General features: G+C 52.1%; 1 protein-coding gene across 1 annotated transcript in view; it reads right to left on the bottom strand.

The window, feature by feature from the left end:
- LOC140385698 (rac GTPase-activating protein 1-like) overlaps window positions 1–15,170 on the bottom strand; it is a 135,589-nt gene extending 120,419 nt beyond the window's left edge. The window contains exons 1-2 of the mRNA XM_072468126.1: window positions 15,086–15,170; window positions 8,825–9,024 (exon numbers count right to left, since the gene is read on the bottom strand). Coding sequence (XP_072324227.1) covers window positions 8,825–9,024; window positions 15,086–15,170 — 285 coding nt within the window. The remainder of the gene's footprint in view (window positions 1–8,824; window positions 9,025–15,085) is intronic.
- Between the last annotated feature and the right edge of the window lie 8,549 nt (window positions 15,171–23,719).

The following is a 23,719-nucleotide window of genomic DNA, read 5'->3' as shown; positions in this document are numbered from 1 at the left end:
TCTTTACTCAGAGAGTAGTAACGGCGTGGAATGCCCTATCTGCAACAGTAGTGGACTCGCCAACACTAAGCGCATTCAAATGGTCATTGGATAGACATATGGACGGTAAGGGAATAGTGTAGATGGGCTTTAGAGTGGTTTTACAGGTCGGCGCAACATCGAGGGTCGAAGGGCCTGTACTGCGCTGTAATGTTCTATGTTCTAACTGCGGAAGGAAAGTGCGGAGGACCTGGCCCCGGGCGGAGGACCTGGCCCCGGGCGGAGGACCTGGCCCCGGGCGGTGGTCCTGGCCCCGGGCGGTGGTCCTGGCCCCGGGCGGTGGTCCTGGCCCCGGGCGGTGGACCTGGCCCCGGGCGGTGGACCTGGCCCCGGGCGGTGGACCTGGCCCCGGGCGGTGGACCTGGCCCCGGGCGGTGGACCTGGCCCCGGGCGGTGGACCTGGCCCCGGGCGGTGGACCTGGCCCCGGGCGGTGGACCTGGCCCCGGGCGGTGGACCTGGCCCCGGGCGGTGGACCTGGCCCCGGGCGGTGGACCTGGCCCCGGGCGGTGGACCTGGCCCCGGGCGGTGGTCCTGGCCCCGGGCGGTGGTCCTGGCCCCGGGCGGTGGTCCTGGCCCCGGGCGGTGGACCTGGCCCCGGGCGGTGGACCTGGCCCCGGGCGGTGGACCTGGCCCCGGGCGGTGGACCTGGCCCCGGGCGGTGGACCTGGCCCCGGGCGGTGGACCTGGCCCCGGGCGGTGGTCCTGGCCCCGGGCGGTGGTCCTGGCCCCGGGCGGTGGTCCTGGCCCCGGGCGGTGGTCCTGGCCCCGGGCGGTGGTCCTGGCCCCGGGCGGTGGTCCTGGCCCCGGGCGGTGGTCCTGGCCCCGGGCGGTGGTCCTGGCCCCGGGCGGTGGTCCTGGCCCCGGGCGGTGGTCCTGGCCCCGGGCGGTGGTCCTGGCCCCGGGCGGTGGTCCTGGCCCCGGGCGGTGGTCCTGGCCCCGGGCGGTGGTCCTGGCCCCGGGCGGTGGTCCTGGCCCCGGGCGGTGGTCCTGGCCCCGGGCGGTGGTCCTGGCCCCGGGCGGTGGTCCTGGCCCCGGGCGGTGGTCCTGGCCCCGGGCGGTGGTCCTGGCCCCGGGCGGTGGTCCTGGCCCCGGGCGGTGGTCCTGGCCCCGGGCGGTGGTCCTGGCCCCGGGCGGTGGTCCTGGCCCCGGGCGGTGGTCCTGGCCCCGGGCGGTGGACCTGGCCCCGGGCGGTGGACCTGGCCCCGGGCGGTGGACCTGGCCCCGGGCGGTGGACCTGGCCCCGGGCGGTGGACCTGGCCCCGGGCGGTGGACCTGGCCCCGGGCGGTGGACCTGGCCCCGGGCGGAGGACCTGGCCCCGGGCGGAGGACCTGGCCCCGGGCGGAGGACCTGGCCCCGGGCGGAGGACCTGGCCCCAGGCGGAGGACCTGGCCCCAGGCTGAGGACCAGGCCCCAGGCGGAGGACCAGGCCCCAGGCGGAGGACCAGGCCCCAGGCTGAGGACCAGGCCCCAGGCTGAGGACCAGGCCCCAGGCTGAGGACCAGGCCCCAGGCTGAGGACCAGGCCCCAGGCGGAGGACCAGGCTGGTCAGGTGGAACGTTCGGGGACTGAATGGGCCGGTCACAGGGCCCGTGTGTTCACGCACTGGAGGCAACTGAAGGCAGACGTGGCCGTGTTGCAGGAGACGCACCTGGTGGGGGATCAGATTAGGTTAAGGAAGGGATGGTTTGGACAGATGTTCCATTTGGGGATTAGACTTTAAAACAAGGGGTGGTGGCAATCTTGGTGAACAAGCGGGTGGTTTTTAAGGTGGGGAATATAGAACCGGACCCAGGGGGTAGATATGTTATGGTTAGTGGGAAGCTGGAGGGGTTGGCTGTGGTATTGGTAAATATATACGCCCCAAACTGGGATGACGTGGAGTTTGTTAGACGTGTACTGGGGAAGATCCCGGACCTGGATTCACATCGCCTGATTATGGGAGGGGGGAGGGGGGGGGGCGGAGATTTCAACACCGCCCTGTATCCGAGGCTGGACCAGTCGAGTTCCAGGTCTGGGAAGGTATCAGCTCTGGCAAAGGAGCTCCAGGGGTTCATGGAGCGCATGGTGGTGGTGGGGGGGGGGGGGGGGTTGATCCGTGGAGATTTGGGAGGCCGAGGAGTAATGAGTTTTCATTCTACTCCCATGTGCACAAGGTGTATTCCTGGATAGACAGTTTTGTGATGGACAGACGCTGCTGGCTGAGGTGGTGGATGCTGAATATTCAGCAATAGTGTCAGACCCCACCCCACACTGGGTGGCCCTGCAAGTGAGTACAGCAAAGTCCCAGCACCCGCAATGGATGTGGGGCTGCTAGCGGAGGGGGAGGTGTGCGAGCGGGCGAGGGAGGCCATTCGGGGATATATAAAGATCAATGACACAGGTGAGGTTTCGGCTGGGGTGGTGTGGGAGGCACTGAAAGCGGTTATTGGGGGGAATTCATCTCAATTCAGGCCCAGAAGGAGAAAGCTGAGCGAGCCGAGTTGGACAGGCTGGTGGGTGAAATTCTCCAGGTGGACAGGAGGCACGTGGAGTCTCCGGATGACGGGCTTCTGAAGGAGCGTCAGGGTCTGCAGCTGGAATTTGTGCTCCTGTCCACAGGTAAGGCGGAAGGACAGCTCAGCCGGGTGAAGGGGGTGGTGTATGAATATGGAGAAAAACCCCACAGGACACTGCGGCACCGTCTGAGGAAACAGGAGGCGGCGAGAGAGATTGGGAAAGTGAGAGGTACACGGGGAGGCGGGAGGGGTGGGGGGTGGGGAGAGAGCGGAGGGGGGCGGGGGGGCGTGGGGGGCGGGTTTGGATCTGGCGAGGGTGAACAATGTGTTTCGGGAGTATTACAGATTGTACAAGTCGGAACCCCCGGCCAGGGAGGAGGGGATGAAGGGATTTCTGGGGGGCCTGGAGTTCCCGAGGATAGATGAGGATTTGGTGAAGGATTTGGGAGCCCCAATGGGTCCTGTTGCGATATCAGGATGTCCTGGGAAGGTTGGGGTTTGGGCAGGGATGTGTGGATATCAGGCACCGGCGGCGAAACGAACGACAAGCCAGGTTGCCCTGAGTATTTCAGTCTGTGCCGGGGGACGAGACAGGAGTGCCCTCTCTCTCCACTACGGTTTGCTCTGGCCATAGAGCCTTTGGCAATGGCGCTGAGGGCATCGAACATTTGTCAGGGGATAGTGAGGGGGGGGTGGAACATAGGGTCTCGCTCTATGCGGACGATTTGCTCCTGTATATAACAGACCATTTGGGGGGAATTGCAGGAATTATGGGATTACTGGAGGAATTTGGCCGGTTCTCAGGTTACTAACTGAATATGGGCAACAGCAAGGTTTTTGCGACCCAGGCAAGGGGGCAGGAGAGGAGACTGAGGGAGATGTCATTCAAAGTGGTGGGAGGGAGTTTTAGGTACTTGGGGATTCGGGTGGCAAGGGACTGGGGTGAGCTTCATAAACTAAATTTGGGCAGGGTGATTGAGCAAATGAAAGGGGACTTCTGCTTGCCCCTTCCGAACATTATTAATTACTATTGGGCGGCTAACATATCGATCGTTAGGAAATGTGGGGGTGTGTGGGGGGGGGGGGGGTTGTGAATCATGGACACATGTTTTGGACGTGTCCGAGGCAGAGGGATTTTCGCAGGGATTTGCAGACGTCATGTCAGAGGTCGTGGAAGGGAGGGTGACTCCGAGCTCGAAGTGGCAATATTTGGAGTGTCGGAAGATCCGGGAGCCCGGGGGGGGGGGGGGGGAACGTTTTGGCCTTTGCCTCCCCGGTAGCCCGGAGACAGATTCTGCTGGGATGGAGGGACTCGGAGCCTCCAACGTCGGGGGTTGTGACACGACACGGTTTCTCAGGAGAAGATTAAGTTTGTCTGGAGGGGTTCAGTACAGGGGTTCGCTCGGAGGTGGCGGCTGTTCATCGACTCCTTCAAGGAAAGTTGGCCATCAGCGGTGGGGGCGGGGGGGCATAAAAGTGCCGAATAAGGGCAGGGCATCTAATGTGTGGGTAGTTAGGGTTTAGGGCTGGGGAGTTGGGTGTGTCATTGTGGGGTTTTTGATGTCTCTGTTTAAAAGGTTAAAATGTTAAAATTATAAATGCCTCAATAAAATATTTTCTTTAAAAAAAACAATGCTGCCTCGATGTCGAGGGCAGTCACTCTCGCCTCACCTCTGGCATTCAGCTCTTTGTCCATGTTTGAACCAAGGCTGTAATGAGGTCAGGAGCTGAGTGACCCTGGCGGAACCCAAACTGAGCGTCCGTGAGCAGGTTATTGCTGAGTAAGTGCTGCTTGTTAGCTCTGTCGATGACTCCTTCCATCACTTTACTGATGAGGGAGAGTAGACTGACAGAGCGGTAATTGGCTGGGTTGGATTTGTCCTGTTTCTTGTGTGTAGGACACACTTGGGCAATTTTGCACATTGCCGGGTAGATGCCAGTATTGTAGCTGCACTGGAACAGCTTGGCTAGGGGCACGGCAAGTTCTGGAGCACACGTCCTCAGTACTATTGCCGGGATATTGCCAGGGCCCAGAGCCTTTGCAGTGTCCAGGGTCTTCAGCCGTTTCTTGATATCACGGGGAGTGAATCGTATTGGCTGAAGACGGACATCTGTGATGCTGGGAACCTCCGGAGGAGACCGAGACGGATCATCCACTCGGCACTTCTGGCTGGAGATTGTTGCGAATGCCTCAGCCTCGTCTTTTGCACAGATGTGCTGGGCTCCTCCATCATTGAGGACGGGAATATTTGTGGAGCCTCCTCCTCCAGTGAGTTGTTTAATTGCCCACCACCATTCACGCTGGATTGAGGATGGGCGAGTTGTTTAAATTGTCCACTATCATTAGGAATAGGGAGCAGAAGTCGGCAATTCAGCCCTTCAAACCTACTCCGCCATCCAATCAGATCATGGCTGATCTCTTCCAGGTCTCAAATCCACCTCCCCACCTGTTCCCCGTAATTACTTGAACCAGTTTTTTAAATGAGTAATATATCTATCTCATTCACGCTGGATGTGGCAGGACTGCAGAGTTTGGATCTGTTGTGTTTGTTGTGGAATCGCTTCGCTCTGTCTATTACTCGCTGCTTATGCTGTTTGGCTCAGTCCTGTGTTGTAGCTTCACCAGGTCGACACCTGGATGGGGGAAGGGCCTATTTACTCCAACATGCAGGTCAGTGACTCGGGGCATGCATTTGAAGTGATTGGGAGCAGGATTAGGAGGGAGAGGAGGAAAATGTTTTCACCCAGAGTGTTGTGGGGGGTCAGGAACCCGCTGCCTGAAAGGGGAGTGGAGGCAGAAACCCTGGGCGGGATTCTCCCCGACCCGGCGGGGCGGGGGGGTCGAAGTATTGCCCCCCCCCCCCCACCCATTAAAAAGGGGTCAGGGTTCCACCTCACATTCTGGAAGCTGCAGAGCTGCGGATTAAATGCTGGAAAGTGGGATTCGGCTGGGGGAGGGGGTTTCTCTGTCAGCACAAACACGATCGACCAAGTGGCCTCTTTCTGAGCCGTAAAGTTTTTATGATTCTAAAGTCCTTCGTCCCTGGGAACATTCTGGGAAATCTCCTCACTCTCTCAATGACCCTCACATCCTTCCTAAAGAGTGGTGACTGGAACTGGTCACCATATTCTAGATGGGGTTTAACCAGAGGTTTAATAACTCCCCTGGTTTCTGTACTCAGATGTCTCTATTTCGGTTGCCCAAGATCCCATTTGCTAATCACACTCTCAATATATCCTGCCACCTTCAAAGATCGATGCACACGACCCCCAGCTCCCTCTGTCTCTGATAATTCTTTAGAACGATGGAATTCAGTCGATATTGCCTCTCCGTCAAAATACATTGCATCACAGTCCTTGGTGTGAAATTCTATCTGCTCAGTCCGTGAGCTAATCCAGATTCTGTTGCTTCAGCTACACTGATCAGCATTTCACTCAACAAGCAGCGGTCCTATCACCCTTGGGGAACAGCAGTGTCTATCACCCTTCTGTCTGGAATACAGCCAATAGACATCGGAGCAGTATTAGGCCACTCGGCCCATCGAGTCTGCTCCGCCATTCAATCATGGCTGATATTTTCTCATCCCCATTCTCCTGTCTTCTCCCCATAACCCCTGATCCCCTTAATAATCAGGAACCTATCTATCTCTGTCTCAAAGACACTAAGTGATTTGGCCTCCACAGCCTTCTGCGGCAAAGAGTTCCACAGATTCACCACCCTCTGGCTGGAGAAATTCCTCCTCATCTCGGTTTTAAAGGATCGTCCCTTTAGTCTGAGATGGTGTCCTCTGGTTCTAGTTTTTCCTACAAGTGGAAACACCCTCTCCACGTCCACTCTACCCAGGCCTCGCAGTATCCTATAAGTTTCAATAAGACCCCCTCTCATCCTTCTAAACTCCAACGAGTACGGACCCAGAGTCCTCAATCGCACCTCATATTGTGGTACTGAAAACAGGCTGAGAAGATACACATAGGCCAGGAACAGAAACTGTTTCATTGGGGCCCTGGCTGGAATCGACACTGGCCATCTGCAAGAGCACCCATGTCAATGCATAAACTTGTCAATGCATAAACTTGTTAATGCTATATGGACTTTGTGATTAACCACTCCAAAGAAGAAGACCACCATGCTATGAATATGTAACAAACTTCTGGACACAGGTGATCAACTTTGCAGCAGGACGAAGAAGAGACAAAAGAAGCCATCAGACTCCATAATGAGCTGACGGCTGGTCGGACAAGGCGAGTTTCAGAGGACAATGGGTCTTGATTGAATCAGGAGCATCCTGTCCTTCTTATTAAGTTGGGGTCTGGCTCGGACAATGGCCGGTGGTGGGCGTGTACATATGACTCAATCCAAACTTCCCAGGGTCAGAAAGCAACATCGAACAGATCTTGAGCGATAACCTGGGATCTGCCCAGGCACAACCATCGCAGGAAGAAAGGACCCTGGGTTTTGAACCCAGAGAAGACATCCCCGATCGAGTGATCAAACCCTGCCAGCCTCCTTTACTTTGGGTAAAACCCAAAGCTCAGCTCTGACTCTGAGTCAGATTTTGTTGACTGAGAGAATTGTGAATAAAATTGAGTTAAACCGCGAACCTTTGTTCGTCTTGCAAATAAAGGCACCCGGGTATATTTTTGAGTAAGTAAACTAGTCGAAAGTATCGGAGGTTTTATAGGTACAACAATACGACAAGCTCTTCATTCCAGGGATCATTCTTGTGAACCTCCTCTGGACCCTTTCCAAGGCCAGCACATCCTTCCTTAGATACGGGGCCCAAAACTGCTCACAATGCTCCAAATGGGGTCTGACCAGAGCCTTATACAGCCTCAGAAGTACATCCCTGGTCTTGTATTCTGGCCCTCTCAACATGAATGCTAACATTGCATTTGCCTTCCTAACTGCCGACTGAACCTGCACGTTAACCTTAAGAGAATCGTGAACAAGTCCCTTTGTGCTTCTGATTTCCCCGTTTAGAAAGTAGTCTATGCCCCTAGTCTTCCTACCAAAGCGCATAACCTCTCACTTTTCCACATTGTATTCCATCTGCCACTTCATTGCCCGCTCTCCTAGCCTGCCCGGATCCTTCTGCAGCCCCCTTGCTTCCTCAATACTACCTGTTCTTCTACAGATCTTTGGATCATCTGCAAACTTCAGTTCCTTCCCCCAGATCATTAATTATATTGTGAAAACTTGTGGTCCCAGCACCGACCCCTGCACAACATCACTAATACTAAAACTGGAACAATCCCACAAACACAACTAACCACAGTGACTTCTGCAGATTCCCCCTAGGTTATAGTGTCACATGGTTTAACTTGCCATGGTCAGAGGTCAAACATATTTACATGTACAAATTGCTTATGCATCTCACCACAAGGATGGAATACTCTCCACTTGCCTGGATGAAGCAGCTCCAACAACACTCGAGAAGCTCGGCACCATCCAGGACAAAGCAGCCCCGCTTCATTGCTCCCCTTCCACAAACATTCAAACCCTCGTCCACTGATGCACAGTAGCAGCCGTGAGCACCGTCTACAAGATTCACATGCAGGCACTCAGATATTCCTTAAGCAGCACCTTCCAAACCCACGACCACTCCCATCTGGGAGGACAAGAGCAGCAGATACCTGGGAACCCCACCACCTGGAGGTTCCCCTCCAAGTCACTCACCACCCTGACTGGGAAATATATCGCCGTTCCTTCACTGTCGCTGGGGCAACATCCTGGAACTCCCTCCCTAACAGCACTGTGGGTGTACCTACACCCCAGGGACTGCAGTGGTTCAAGAAGGCAGCTCACCCCCCTCGTGCCAAGGACAATCAGGAAGGGTGATAAACGCTGGTCCAGCCGGTGACGCCCACATCACATGACTGAATAAAATAAATATAGCTCAGACAAAGTAAAGATTTCCCTCCCCAAGGACATGAGGAACCAGATTGGGGTTTATCTTCAATCCAGTGGTCAGGTGATCATTACTGAGAGCGGATTTTTAAATCCAGATTTATTTATTCATTTAATCACAAATAAAGTCCTCGCTGTGGGATTTGAACTTGTGTCTCCTGGTCATCTTTTTTGGCCTCTGGATTGGGAGGTTAGTAATAGGACCACCATGACACCTTAGCTTCTCAATACAATGATTAAAGCTCAGAGATCCCCCATTATAAAGACTTAAATTCACACACATCCCAAACCAACTGTATTGAGCCAAATACATTAGAACCGTGACCAAACATGTTACGATTCCAGTTTCCGGGTTCTCCTCCAACGCCCCAGACTCCTACCAGCTGCTCACAGGCCAGGTCGGCCTTTTGTCTTCGCCTCAACTCCACATCCAGCTGACTGCAGGCATGTTTGAATCTCACAGTGAGCGCGGTCAGTTCAATCTCCACCTTTGCCAGTCGATTCTGGTTCTCCACCAACTCCTCCTCCGTATTCCTCCACTTCTTCCTGCAGGTCTCAAAGCTCCTCGCCAATTGGATTGCTGGAAGACAAGACAGTGAGTTTAACATCAGCAAGAAGCTTTCACACATCCTCACCTTGTAGGTCGGGGGCTGGATTCTCCGTTATTGGGACTGTGTCCCCACACTGCCGTAAAAACTGTGGTCTTTCAAGTCAGAAAACCTGGCGTGAAAAGGTCACTTACTGCCAGCCCTGCAGGGGGCGAGCAGGGACCCAGAGTGAATCTCACACCTTGCGCTGCAGATACAGGCTCCTGCACTTCCGGGTCAGAGGCTGGGCATGCACACGCCAGTGACCTCCAGCGGCCGCACCGTGCTCCATGGCGGACTCAGACCGCGGAGCTGGACCTCCAAAATAGTGCCCCCGATCGGCCATGTGCCCGACCCGGACTGCCTGCCCAAAAAACCCCGGGCCCATACGATTGGCCCTTCGATTAGCCCGCCCCCGACCATGGACTGAAATTCCCCTCTCATCCTTCTAAACTACAACGAGTACAGACCCAGAGTCCTCAACCGTTCCTCATACGACAAGCTCTTCATTGCAGGGATCATTCTTGTGAACCTCCTCTGGACCCTTTCCAAGGCCAGCACATCCTTCCTTAGATACGGGGCCCAAAACTGCTCACAATACTCCAAATGGGGTCTGACCAGAGCCTTATACAGCCTCAGAAGTACATCCCTGGTCTTGTATTCTAGCCCTCTCAACATGAATGCTAACATTGCATTTGCCTTCCTAACTGCCAACTGAACCTGCACGTTAACCTTAAGAGAATCGTGAACAAGGACTCCCAAGTCCCTTTGTGCTTCTGATTTCCTAAGCATGTCCCCATTTAGAAAATAGTCGATGCCTAAATTCCTCCTTCCAAAGTGCATAACCTCACACTTTTCCACATTGTATTCCATCTGCCACTTCATTGCCCACTCTCCTAGCCTGTCCAAGTCCTTCTGCAGCCCCCTTGCTTCCTCAATACTACCTGTCCCTCCACAGACCTTTGTATCATCTACAAACGTAGCAACAGTGCCTTCAGTACCTTCCTCCAGATCATTCATGTATATTGTGAAAAGTTGTGGTCCCAGCACAGACCCCTGAGGCACACCTCTATTCACTGGCTGCCATCCTGAAAAAGACCCATTTATCCCCACTCTCTGCCAGTCAGCCAATCCTCTATCCATGCCAGGATCTTACACCATGGGCTCTTAACTTATTTTACAGACTCCGATGCGGCACCTTGTCAAAGACCTTCTGAAAATCTAAATAAATCACGTCGACTGATTCTCCTTTGTCTAACTCCCTTGTTACTTCCTCAAAGGTTTTATCATATCATAGAATTTACAGTGTAGAAGGAGGCCATTCGGCCCATCGAGTCTGCACCGGCTCTTGGAAAGAGCACCCTACCCAAGGTCAACACCTCCACCCTATCCCCATAACCCAGTAACCCCACCCAACACTAAGGGCAATTTTGGACACTAAGGGCAATTTATCATGGCCAATCCACCTAACCTGCACATCTTTGGACTGTGGGAGGAAACCGGAGCACCCGGAGGAAACCCACGCAGACACGGGGAGGATGTGCAGACTCCGCACAGACAGTGACCCAAGCCGGAATCGAACCTGGGACCCTGGAGCTGTGAAGCAAATGTGCTATCCACAATGCTACCGTGCTGCCCCTTTCCCAGACCGAGGGGGGTTTACACTGTTACCCTCCCCTCGGTGTACATTTGCTGGAGAGACCTTACACAGTGGTCTTTCCCCATTGCGCCTTGGCGGCAGCTGCCCCAAGCTTGAGTTTGTCCCTCAGCACGTAGTCCTGGACCTTGGAATGTGCCAGTCTGCAACACTCGGTCGAGGACAGCTCTTTGCACTGGAAGATCTTGATAATCGTTTCACCACTGCCAGGTAAGTAAGACACGACCTCCCCTTGACGAAGCCGTGCTGACTCAGTCCTATTTTACCATGCACTTCCAAGTACTCCGCGATCTCATCTTTAATAACAGACTCTAAAATCTTACCAATGACCGAAGTCAGGCTAACCAGCCTATAATTTCCCGTCTTCTGCCTCCCTCCCTTCTTAAACAGCGGTGTTACATTAGCCACCTTCCAGTCCTCTGGGACCCTTCCTGCCTCCAGTGATTCCTGAAAGATCATCACCAATACCTCCACAATCTCCTCAGCTATCTCTTTTAGAACCCTGGGGTGTAGTCCATCCGGTCCAGGTGACTTATCCACCTTCAGACCTTTCAGTTTCCCCAGAACCTTCTCCTTAGTGATGGCCAAGTGCTGAATGGGTTATACACTTCCGCATCAATGTGGATCTCACACAAACTGTTCAGCTGAAGCAGCCAATTAAAGGAGACTGCCCTTGGAGCTCGTTCCCAGGCAGGAACTCCACAGGTGTGAACTCTCAGGATATGAATAACAATGTGCGACAGTCTATCCGTCTGTTCTATCTGCAGGATGTTGCCGGTAACCACAGGAGAGGGTGATGATATCGGACAACAGATATCAATAATCGCAAAACAAGATTGCACTGATTGGAGAGTATAATTAAGCATGTGGACCTTTGATGTGATAACCTAATCGATAGTCATGATTGGACATAGATAACCAGTAACAAGTGATTGGCATATGCTAATTTCCTGTATCTGAAATGTGGAGTAGAATTGTCTGTACAGGGTGGCAGTGGAGCTGCATACACCACCAGCCCAGTTATTACTTAATAAAACCCTTGGTCATAACCCCCAAGAGTCTTCGTCTGGTCTCTCATGAGCACAAGGGTGAAGTACAGAACAGTCGAATAGCTGTACAATCAGAGACGGGAGACCCCAGCACATCTGTGTAAAAGACGAGGCTAAGCATTTGAAACAATCTTCAGCCAGAGGTGCTGAATGGATGATATCTTGGCCTTCTCCATGGTCCCCAGCACCAGGTATTGATCTTCGAATTCGATTCACTCCACGTGATCTCAAGGAATGGCTGAAAGCAGTGGGTAATGCAAAAGGATATCTCGGAAATAGTGCTGAAGACTTGTGCTCCAGAACTTGCCGCACCCCTAGCCAAGCTGTTCCAGTACAGCTACAACACTGGCATCTATCTGTCAATGTCTAAAATTGCCCAGTTGTGTAACAGGACAAATGCAACCTAGCCAATTACCACTCTATCAGTCTGCTCTCCATCAGCAAAGGGATGGAAGGAGTCATTGACAGAGCTATCAAGCAGCACTTACTCAGCAATAACCTGCTCACAGACGCTCAGTTTGGGTTCTCCCAGAGTCACTCAGCTCCTGACCTCATTACAGCCTTGGTTCAAACATGGACAAAAGAGCTGAATGCCAGAGGTGAGGTGAGAGTGACTGCCCTCGACCAAGGCAGCATTAGACCGAGTGTGGCATCAAGGAGCCCGAGCTAAACTGGAGTCAGTGGGAATCAGGGGAAACTCTCTGCTGGTTGGAGTCAGACCCGGCACAAAGGAAGGTGGTTGTGGTGGTTGGAGGTCAATCATCTCAGCTCCAGGACATCACTGCAGGAGTTCCTCAGGGTCGTGTCCTCGGCCCAACCATCTTCAGCTGCTTCATCAATGACCTCCGTTCCATGAGGTTAGAGGTGGGGATGGTCACAGATGACTGCACAATATGGGCAGCAAGGGAGCACAGTGGATAGCACTGTTGCTTCACAGTGCCAGGGTCCCAGGTTTGATTCCCAGCTTGGGTCACTGTCTGTGCGGAGTCTGCACGTCCTCCCCGTGTCTGCGTGGGTTTCCTCCGGGTGCTCCGGTTTTTCCCATAGTCCTGAAAGACGTGCGATTAGGTAATTTGGACATTCTGAATTCTCCCTCAGTGTACCCGAACAGGCAACAGAATGTGGCGATGAAGGGATTTTCACAGTAACTTCATTGCAGTGTTTTTGTAAGCCTACTTGTGACAATAAACATTATTGTTATTAATGTTCAGCACCATTCGCCACTCCTCAGATAATGAAGCAGTCCCTGTCCAAATGCAGCAAGACCCGGACAATATCCAGGCTCGGGGCTGACAAGTGGCAAGTTACATTCGCGCCACACAAGTGCTGACAACGACCATCTCCAACAAGAGAGGATCTAACCATCGCCCCTTGACATTCAATAGCATTACCATTACTGAACACCCCACTCCCCTCCACCCTCTCCACCCACCCTCCCCTCCACCACCCTCACCCACCCACCCTCCCCCTCCCCTCCCCCCCTCCCCTCCACCACCCTCCCCCTCCCCTCCCCCCCTCCCCCTCCCCCACCTCACCCACCCCTCCCACCCCCCCTCCCCCTCCCCCACCTCACCCACCCCTCCCACCCCCCCTCCCCCTCCCCCACCTCACCCACCCCTCCCACCCCCCCTCCCCCACCTCACCCACCCCCCTCCCCCACCTCACCCACCCCCCTCCCCCTCCCCCACCTCACCCACCCCTCCCACCCCCCTCCCCTCACCCTCCCCTACCCCCACCCCTCCCCTCACCCTCCCCTACCCCCACCCCTCCCACCCCCTCCCCTCACCCTCCCCTACCCCCACCCCTCCCACCCCCTCCCCTCACCCTCCCCTACCCCCTCCCCTCACCCTCCCACCCCCCTCCCCTCACCCTCCCCTACCCCCACCCCTCCCACCCCCCTCCCCTACCCCCTCCCCTCACCCTCCCCTACCCCCACCCCTCCCACACCCCCACCCCTCCCCTACCCCCCCACCCCCTTCCCCCCCACCCCCTCCCCCCCCACCCCCTCCCCCCCCACCCTCACCCACCCCCTCCCCCCCCACCCTCACCCACCCCTCTCCTCCACCCTCACCCACCCCTCTCCTCCACCCTCACCCACCCCTCTCCTCCACCCTCACCCACCCCTCCCCTCCACCCTCACCCACCCCTCCCCTCCACCCTCACCCACCCCTCCCCTCCACCCTCACCCACCCCTCCCCTCCACCCTCACCCACCCCTCCCCTCCACCCTCACCCACCCCTCCCCCCTCACCCACCCCTCCCCTCCACCCTCACCCACCCCTCCACCCTCACCCACCCCTCCACCCTCACCCTCACCCACCCTTACCCACCCACCCTTCTCCTCCACCCTCCACTCCACCCTCCCTCCCCCCTCACCCACCCTCCCCTCCCCCCTCACCCACCCACCCTCCCCTCCACCCTCACCCACCCTCCCCTCCCCCCTCACCCATCCACCCTCCCTTCCACTCCACCCTCACCCACCCCTCCTCTCCACCCTCACCCACCCCTCCTCTCCACCCTCACCCACCCACCCACCCTCCCCTCCCCCACCCACCCTCCCCTCCCCTCCACCCTCACCTCCCACCCTCCCCTCCACTCCACCCTCACCCACCCACCCACCCACCCTCCCCTCCACTCCACTCCACCCTCACCCACCCACCCTCCCCTCCACTCCACCCTCACCCACCCACCACTCCACCCTCCCCTCACCCACGCACCCACTCCACCCTCACCCACCCACCCATATCCACATCCTAGGGGTTGATCAGAAACTGAGCTGGACCCGTCCATATTAATAATGTGGCTACACGAGCAGGTTAGAGGCTGGGAATACTCCCCTCCCCTCCCCTCCACCCTCACCCACCCTCCCCTCCCCTCCACCCTCCCCTCCACTCCACCCTCACCCACCCACCCCTCCTCCCCTCCCTCACCCACCCACCCTCTCCTCTCCCCAGGGGGAAAATGAATATTAAAAAAGCGATCTTGAAATTGTCAGTAACACATAACCAATTTAACCAATTCCCGAATGCCCTTTTGGGACAGGAACCACTGTATCCAGTCATAACCTGTCCTGGGTACCCAGACCAAAACATTCACTCATTCCCTCTCTCCACACATGCTGCCGCACCGGTTGGGTTTTTCCAGCATTTTTAATTTATATTTCATATCCACATCAACCCGGGTGATCCATATCTGTCCCCTGGTCGGGTAAGATACTTGGTTGTATCAAACTGCTAAACAGGGCAATTAGGGATTGATAATAAATGCCAGCCCCGTCTGTAATGCCCACACGATGAAGATTAATTTTAAAGTACACTCCAGCCCCAGTCTAAGCACACTAACCAGTTACCTTGTTCATCATTGTAGAAAATTCCTTCACACAGTCCGATCAGAATATCCAACTTCTTCTGAACACTTGCTTCGTACATCACCATTGTTCAGTGACTCAAAGCAGCAATTAATTGTTCACTGTGATTCCCAGAAACTTTCTCAACACACGATCCCTGAATACACCTGCAAACATTCCTTTAAAGTCAGCAGCAAGGATCAATAAAGCAGCCAGTTAGCTGCTAACTCTGAACTCAGGCAACAAGCTGGAGTTTGTAATTAAACTAATGAGTCCAACAATGTCCCAGATGTCTCAATAATTGGGCAAATCAAGAAGAAACTGTTTTTTAAAAAAAATACATATTTAATCACACACAAGCAATTGGAGCAGGTGGTCCAAAATTGGCTGGTTTAGCTCACTGGGCTAAATCGCTGGTTTTTAAAGCAGACCAAGGCAGGCCAGCAACACAGTTCAATTCCGGTTACCAGCCTCCCCGAACAGGTGCCGGAATGTGGCGACTAGGGGCCTGTCACAGTAACTTCATTGAAGCCTACTCGTGACAATAAGCGATTTTCTTTTCATTTCATGGCTGGTCATCAAGTTCAATATCCTGAACCCACCTTCCCCCTCCATATCCCTTTCGCCCCAGGAGCTGTATCTAATTCAACAATAACAAAGATTTGAAAATCACCAACGTAACATTCCACAAATCACACTAACCATGAAACCACAAGGAAACATCACCGTTCCGTATTGGTACCGATACAAAGCTGCATCAGCTCATTTTCACAAAGGAAAACCAAGCACGCAGAATCAGCCCTCAACAGAAACCGGATAGTCCCCGGAATGGGTTATCATGTTCGGAACGTTGTCTGGGAAATGATCTGTCCATCAGTGTGTGACTTGTTCCACGTATCAGAGCCATTCTCTGTCCAGGAGCCGCAGCTGCGCTGGCCCCTCCCACACAGCCCAATCTCACCCCAATCAAATCCCGGAGCCGACATATTCCACCGGCCCTCAAGGTGCAGGTGAACATCCTGGACTTCCGGTGTGTTTAACCCGCGGTGACGTGCCAGTTACAGGCGACACTCACCACACCAGCAACAAGAACATCAGCAATCTGCAAAAGCATTTCTTCATCGGCGTAATCAAGTGGCCCATTTGGATCAATGTCGCGCACCAGGTCCCGCAGCGTCTTCTTGCTCTGAACCGGATTGCCTTCCGGACTCCTCCATCCCCCTGATCCCGGCGTTCCAGGACCCAGGTATCTTAGAACAAATTGTCCTTCTTTCCGGCTAACTTTCTTTCTTGAAGCAAACAGCAACAGCAGCCTCCAGGCATTTATTCCCTCAACTTTCCCCAGGAAATAGCTACACTCATCAAACACCACAACACATTCTCCTCCGGACTATAAAGCTGCTTGGAAAACCCTGTTTACACCAGGGGTCAAATTTTGTTTTGGTATGATCCAGACCTTGTAGCAGCTTTGGGCTACAATCCTCCTCAGATTCTGTTTCATCCCTTCCTTAGCTCAAGGTTGGCCCAGGTCCAATATTCATATTCCTGTGTGGGAATGACTGGGACCTGCTGAACCTGTTTACTCAGTGCGTCCACCATCAATCACCCCCCCCGCCCCCCCCCCCCCCCGCCCTCAGGTTTCCTCCCTTCTTTTCACTCTGTGCTCTATCCTGGCTTGCTCTCTCCTCTCCTTCTGCCTCATGCATCTAAAACAACATTTTGCATTTCATATAGCACTGTTAACATAACAAACTGTCCCACAACAGGGGTGTTGAGGCAGTGGCATTGCGATAATGTCACTGGACTACTAATCCAAAGACCCCCACAGCAAGATCTGGGGATCCAGGTTCGAATCCTGCCACTGCAGATGGTGACAATTGAATTCAATAAAAATCTGTAATTAATAGTCTAACAATGACCATGAAGTCGATTGTCGTGAAAAACCCATCTGGTTCACGAATGTCCTTTAGGAAAGGAAATCTGCCAGTCTTACCCGGTCTGGCCGACATGAAATGAAAATCGCTTATTGTCACAAGTCGGATTCAATGAAGTTACTGTGAAAAGCCCCTAGACGCCACAGTCCGGCGCCTGTTCGGGGAGGCTGGTACGGGAATCGAACCGTGCTGCTGGCCTGCCTTGTCTGCTTTCAAAGCCAGCGATTTAGCCCTGTGCTAAACAGCCCCATGTGACTGCAGACCCAAAAGCAATGTGGATAACTCTGAAATAGAGGGCAGTTAGGGATGGACAATACAGACTGGCTCAATCTGCAACACTCACGTCCCGTAAAGAGGATTATAATAAGGAATATTGACAGAGTCATGTCAGGAGATGACGGCCGATCGAAAGCTTAGTCAAAGAGGTCAGTCTTTAGCAACATCATGAAGAAGGAAAGAGAAGGGTTTCGGGAGGGATTTTCAGAGCTTGGAGTCCAGCCAGCTGGTGGCAAGGCCAACAATGGTGGGGAGATTCAAATGAGGATGCAGGAGAAGATTATCAATGCTTGTGGGTGTTTCCTCTGTTCAACATACCGCCATGCGTTACGACCCCCTGGGCTAGCGCACGGTCAATTCCAGCCCCACTTCACCCGGAGTCACAATACAATTGAAATTAACAAATAATTATTTGTCTTTCGCACTATGTGGAGTCGCAAATCCTCAATTCACCAGGTTGGCAAAGAAGTCGTTTGTTCAGGATCTTCTATGAGTGTGCAGGTGGCAGCTGAAGGGGTAATAGAGAACAAAAATAAGAGAACAACATCACCCTCAGGCAGAGGAAAGAAGGTGACAAGTGTGAGACGGGAGGTGGCCAATACACGACTGAGGGTGTTGTACCTAAATGTGCGCAGTATACAGAACAAGGTAAATGAGCTTGTTGCGCACATTGAAATTGGCCGGTACGATGTTGTGGGCATCACAGAGACGTGGCTGCACGGGGATCAGCGCTGGGATTTAAATATCCAAGGATATGTGTCCTATCGAAAGGACAGGCAGATGGGCAAAGGGGGTGGGGTTGCATTGTTAGTAAGGAATGAAGTTAAATCGATAGAAAGGAGCGATACAGGATCAGAAGGCACAGAATCTCTGTGGGTAGAGTTGAGGAATCACAAAGGTAAAATGACCCTGATATGTAACGGTATTACAATTACATAAGGGTAACTATAAAGACATGAGGGAGGAGCTGGCCAGAGTTGATTGGAAAAGGAGCCGAGCAGGGAAGACAGTGGAACAGCAATGGCAGGAGTTTTTTTGGGTTATTCGGGAGGCACAATAGAAATTCATCCCAAGGGGGAGGAAACATGCTAAGGGGAGGACAAGGCATCCATGGCTGATGAGGGAAGTCAAGGACAGCATAAAAGCTAAAGATAGATACAAAGTGGCGAGGATTAGTGGGAAGCCAAAGGATTGGGAAGCCTTTAAAAGTGAGCAGAGGACAACTAAAAAAGCAATAAGTGGGGAGAACAAAGAACAAAGAAAATTACAGCACAGGAACAGGCCCTTCGGCCCTCCCTGCCTGCGCCGATCCAGAAGATGAAGTATGAGTGCAAGCTAACTAATAATGTAAAGGAAGATGGGAAGGTTTTTTTCAATATGTAAAAGGTAAGAGAGAGGCAAAAATAGACATTGGACCACTGGAAAATGTGGCTGGAGAAGTAATAATAGGAAACAAAGAAATGGAAGACAAACTGTTGGGTGGGGTTACTGGGTTATGGGGATAGGGTGGAGGTGTTGACCTTGGGTAGGGTGCTCTTTCCAAGAGCCGGTGCAGACTCGATGGGCCGAATAGCCTCCTTCTGCACTGTAAATTCTATGAATTCTATGAATTCTACGAACTGAATAGTTACTTTGCATCAGTCTTCACGGTGGAAGACACCAGTGGGATGCCAGAGCTCCAGGAGACCCAGGGGGCAGAGGTGAGTGCAGTGACCATTACTAAGGAGAAGGTTCTGGGGAAACTGAAAGGTCTGAAGGTGGATAAGTCACCTGAACCGGATGGACTACGCCCCAGGGTTCTAAAAGAGATAGCTGAGCAGATTGTGGAGGTATTAGTGATGATCTTTCAGGAATCACTGGAGGCAGGAAGTGTCCCAGAGGACTGGAAAGTGGTTAATGTAACACCCCTGTTTAAGAAGGGAGGGAGACAGAAGACAGGAAATTATAGGCCGGTTAGCCTGACTTCGGTCATTGGTGAGATTTTAGAGTCTGTTATTAAAGATGATATTGCGGAGTACTTGGAAGTGCATGGTAAAATAGGACTGAGTCAGCACGGCTTCGTCAAGGGGAGGTCACGTCTGACAAATCTGTTAGTGTTCTTGGAGGAAGTAAAAAGGAAGTTAGACAAAGGAGAACCAGTGAATGTGATTTATTTAGATTTCCAGAAGGCCTTTGACAAGGTGCCGCATAGGAGACTGTGAAATAAGCTAAGAGCCCATGGTGTTCAGGGTAAGATCCTGGCATGGATAGAGGATTGGCTGACTGGCAGAGGGTGGGGATAAAGGGGTCTTTTTCAGGATGGCAGCCGGTGACTAGTGGTGTGCCTCAGGGGTCGGTGCTGGGACCACAACTTTTCACAATATACATTAATGATCTGGAAGAAGGTACTGAAGGCACTGTTGCTAAGTTTGTAGATGATGCAAAGATCTGTAGAGGGACAGGTAGTATTGAGGAAGCAAGGGGGCTGCAGAAGGACTTGGACAGGCTAGGAGAGTGGGCAATGAAGTGGCAGATGGAATACAATGTGGAAAAGTGTGAGGTTATGCACTTTGGAAGGGGAAATGGAGGCATAGACTATTTTCTAAATGGGAAATGCTTAGGAAATCTGAAGCACAAAGGGACTTGGGAGTCCTTGTTCACGATTCTCTTAAGGTTAATGTGCAGGTTCAGTCAGCAGTTAGGAAGGCAAATGCAATGTTAGCATTCATGTCGAGAGGGCTAGAATACAAGACCAGGGATGTACGTCTGAGGTTGTATAAGGCTCTGGTCAGACCCCATTTGGAGTACTGTGAGCAGTTTTGGGCCCCGTATCTAAGGAAGGACGTGCTGGCCTTGGAGAGGGTCCAGGGGAGGCTCACAAGAATGATCCCTGGAATGAAGAACTTGTCGTATGAGGAACGGTTGAGGACTCTGGGTCTCGGAGTTTAATGCTAATAATAATCGCTTATTGTCACAAGTAGGCTTCAATGAAGTTACTGTGAAAAGCCCCTAGTCGCCACATTCCGCGCCGGTTCGGGGAGGCCGGTACCGGAATTGAACCCACGCTGCTGCCTTGTTCTGCATTACAAGCCAGCTGTTTAGCCCACTGTGCTAAACCAGCCCCTGGTTCAGAAGAATGTGGGGGTATCTTATTGAAACTTACAGGATACTGCGAGGCCTGGATAGAGTGGACGTGGAGAGGATGTTTCCACTTGTAGGAAAAACTAGAACCAGAGGACACCATCTCAGACTAAAGGGACGATCCTTTAAAACAGAGATGAGGAGGAATTTCTTCAGCCAGAGGGTGGTGAATCTGTGGAACTCTTTGCCGCAGAAGGCTGTGGAGGCCAATTCACTGAGCGTGTTTAAAACAGAGATAGATAGGTTCTTGATTAATAAGGGGATCAGGGGTTATGGGGAGGAGGCAGGAGAATGGGGATGAGAAAATATCAGCCATGATTGAATGATGGAGCAGACTCGATGGGCCGAGTGGCCTAATTCTGCTTCTATGTCTTGTGGTCTTATGGATCTATCTTTTGCGGATCACTGCCTCTCTGGGATCTTCTTTACTATCACAGGGATCCCTCTCCCTCTGGGACCATCCTCTCTCTCTGTGGGATCTCTCTTTAAGAGATCTATCCCTCACTGTTTCTGGGAAATCTCTCTCTGCGATCTCCCTCTCACAGGGATCTCTTTCCCTCTCTCAAAGGAATGTATCTCTCTCTGGAGTCTCTCTCTCTCTCTCACATGGTTTCTCTCTCTCCGGGGTCTCCTTCCTATTTGCATCTCTCTCTGGGATCCTCTCGATTTTTTCCAGGATGGTGTGTTGCCTCCCTGGTGCTTGGGTCAAGGATGTCTCGGAGCGGGTACAGGACATTCTGGAGGGAGTGGGTGAACAGCCAGTGGTCGTGATACACATCGGTACAAACCACATAGGTAAAAAAAGGGATGAGGTCCTAAAAGCAGAATACAGGGAGCTAGGAAGGAAGTTACAAAATCAGACCTCAAAGGTAGTGATCTCAGGATTACTACCGGTGCCACGTGCTGGTCAGAGTAGATAGACAGGATATATAGGATAAATACGTGGCTGAAGGGATGGTGTCAGGGGGAGGGTTTCAGATTCCTGGGGCATTGGGACCGGTCTGGGGGAAGTGGGACTGTGACAGTTAAGGAGTATTTATCTAAGATCTCCCCGATTAGTCGAGGTTGTAAGCTACTAGACAAGGTCTTGTTTATATCTAAAGTAAGACTCGCTATATGGGAGATCTAATTATAGTATAAACAATGTGCCTCGCTTTCACTACCTTCAGTGTACAGGGTAGACTGTACTTAGATTACTATCTTTTCTTAACTTCAACTATATATTTCTAATTCTTGAGAGCTAGGCATGGGAACGTGACCCTCCAGATAGCCTCAAAGGGTGAGAATATGATGAGTCTTAGTTAAATGTCACTCTTATTTATTGAAATAGACACGGGTCTGTATGGTAAAATATATACGCAATTTATTTAAAGATAAAAGGGTAATACAAGTGTTTTGATAAATGATACAGTTTGACAGATACAGGATATGTGATGAGTTAGTGTCTGAGCTGCTTAACTACATATTTGCTTAAACTATTAACATCTCATACTCACATCGACTAGTAGTTCTCAGAGCTCGATATTCAATCAAGAGCTGAGCTAAACGAGTCGAGATAGCAGTTTAAACACCCAGTAATATCCTAAAGAGCTCTCCAAGCGAATCTCTGCCTTTCGCAGCTTTTGGTTGAATATTTATATTGTTTCCACACTCAGGGAGAGCTCGGGAGTTCGAGGGGAGTTTTAGCATAGCCCCTTTTTCTGAAAAACAAGTTAACTCCCCACAGTTATTGCGAGACAAAGAGAAATCTCTCTCTCTTGGCAAGGCCTTAATTTCAGGGAGGCCGATCAGGGCACCTGTTTCTAAAGATACGAGGTTGATACCTCCCTGTAGCTATCTCCCGAAAAACACCAGCCTCCCTTCTTGGCAGGGTCTCTGCCAAGCAGTAGCCTCCCTTAGTGGCAAGGCCACTAGACTTAATGAGTTCACTGTATCTGGACTCTTATAAAGATAATACATGTTGAAAAACATTATTGCGATAAGCAATGGTTCACATGGATAATCGATTCAGCAGCCATCAGTTTTTAATATTGGGTTAAATACATGATTTAATATAGCATCAGCTCTGATCAGATTTAAATATACGTGGAGTTTGCACGTTCTCCCGTGTCTGCGTGGGTTTCATCCGGGTGCTCCGGTTTCCTCCCACAGTCCAAAGATGTGCAGGTTAGGTGGATTGGCCGTGATAAATTGTCCTTAGAGACCAAAAAATGTTAGGAGGGGTTATTGGGTTACAGGGATAGGGTGGACGTAAGGGCTTAAATGGGTCGGTGCAGACTCGATGGGCCGATTGGCCTCCTTCTGCACTGTCTGTTTTACATGTATATGTAATGTGAATATATGATTTAATATAAAATCAGTTCTGATCAACCTTTAATAGAGATGGACACCGCCACAGGACCAGGACAAACTGGACGGGTTACACCTGGGCAGGACTGGAACTGGTGTCCCAGGGGGGCTATTTGCTAGAGCTGTTGGGGAATGTCTAAACAAATGTGGCAGGGGGATGGGAACCGATGCAGGAAGTTGGAAGTTAGTAAAACAGGGACAGAAACAAAAGGCAGTAAGGGGGAAAGTGTAACGGCAGAGAAGCCATAGTCAACAGTCAAAAAGGGTGACAGGACAAGGTACAGTGACTGAGGGGAGCTCAGTGAATAGGACCAGGAATACTAAAAGAAATAAAACGGGAAGTGAAAACATTAATGGTAAGCGACGTGGCAGGTTGTTACAGGAAGATATGGGTTCGACGACAAGGAAAATTAGAGGAAAGGTTAAGAGGAAAAATAACTTAGGAGAGGTTACTGATCGAGGTGTTAAGATTCAGAACAGAGGTAAAAAAGCCGACATAAGTGTACTTTACCTGAATGCTCGTAGTATTCGGAATAAGGTAAATGAGTTGATGGCGCAAATCATCGTGAATGACTATGATTTAGTGGCAATTACTGAAACATGGTTACAGGATGGTCACGACTGGGAGTTAAATATCCGAGGGTATCAAACTATTCGGAAGGACAGAATGTATGGTAAGGGAGGTGGTGTAGCTCTGTTATTTAAGGATGACATCCGGGTAACAGTAAGGGATGACATCGGTGCTATGGAGGATAAGGTTGAATCCATTTGGGTGGAAATCAGGAATAGTAAGGTGAAAAAGTCACTGATAGGAGTAGTCTATAGGCCACCAAATAGTAACATTATGGTGGGGCAGACAATAAACAAAGAAATAACGGACGCATGTAGAAATGGTACAGCAGTTATCATGTGGGGATTTTAATCTACATGTCAATTGGTTTAGCCAGGTCGGTCAAGG

This window comes from Scyliorhinus torazame, chromosome 2 (assembly GCF_047496885.1).
Source record: "Scyliorhinus torazame isolate Kashiwa2021f chromosome 2, sScyTor2.1, whole genome shotgun sequence".
NCBI lineage: Eukaryota > Metazoa > Chordata > Chondrichthyes > Carcharhiniformes > Scyliorhinidae > Scyliorhinus > Scyliorhinus torazame.
Note: the sequence above shows the minus strand (reverse complement) of the source record. Positions and strands in the feature narration are given on the sequence as shown.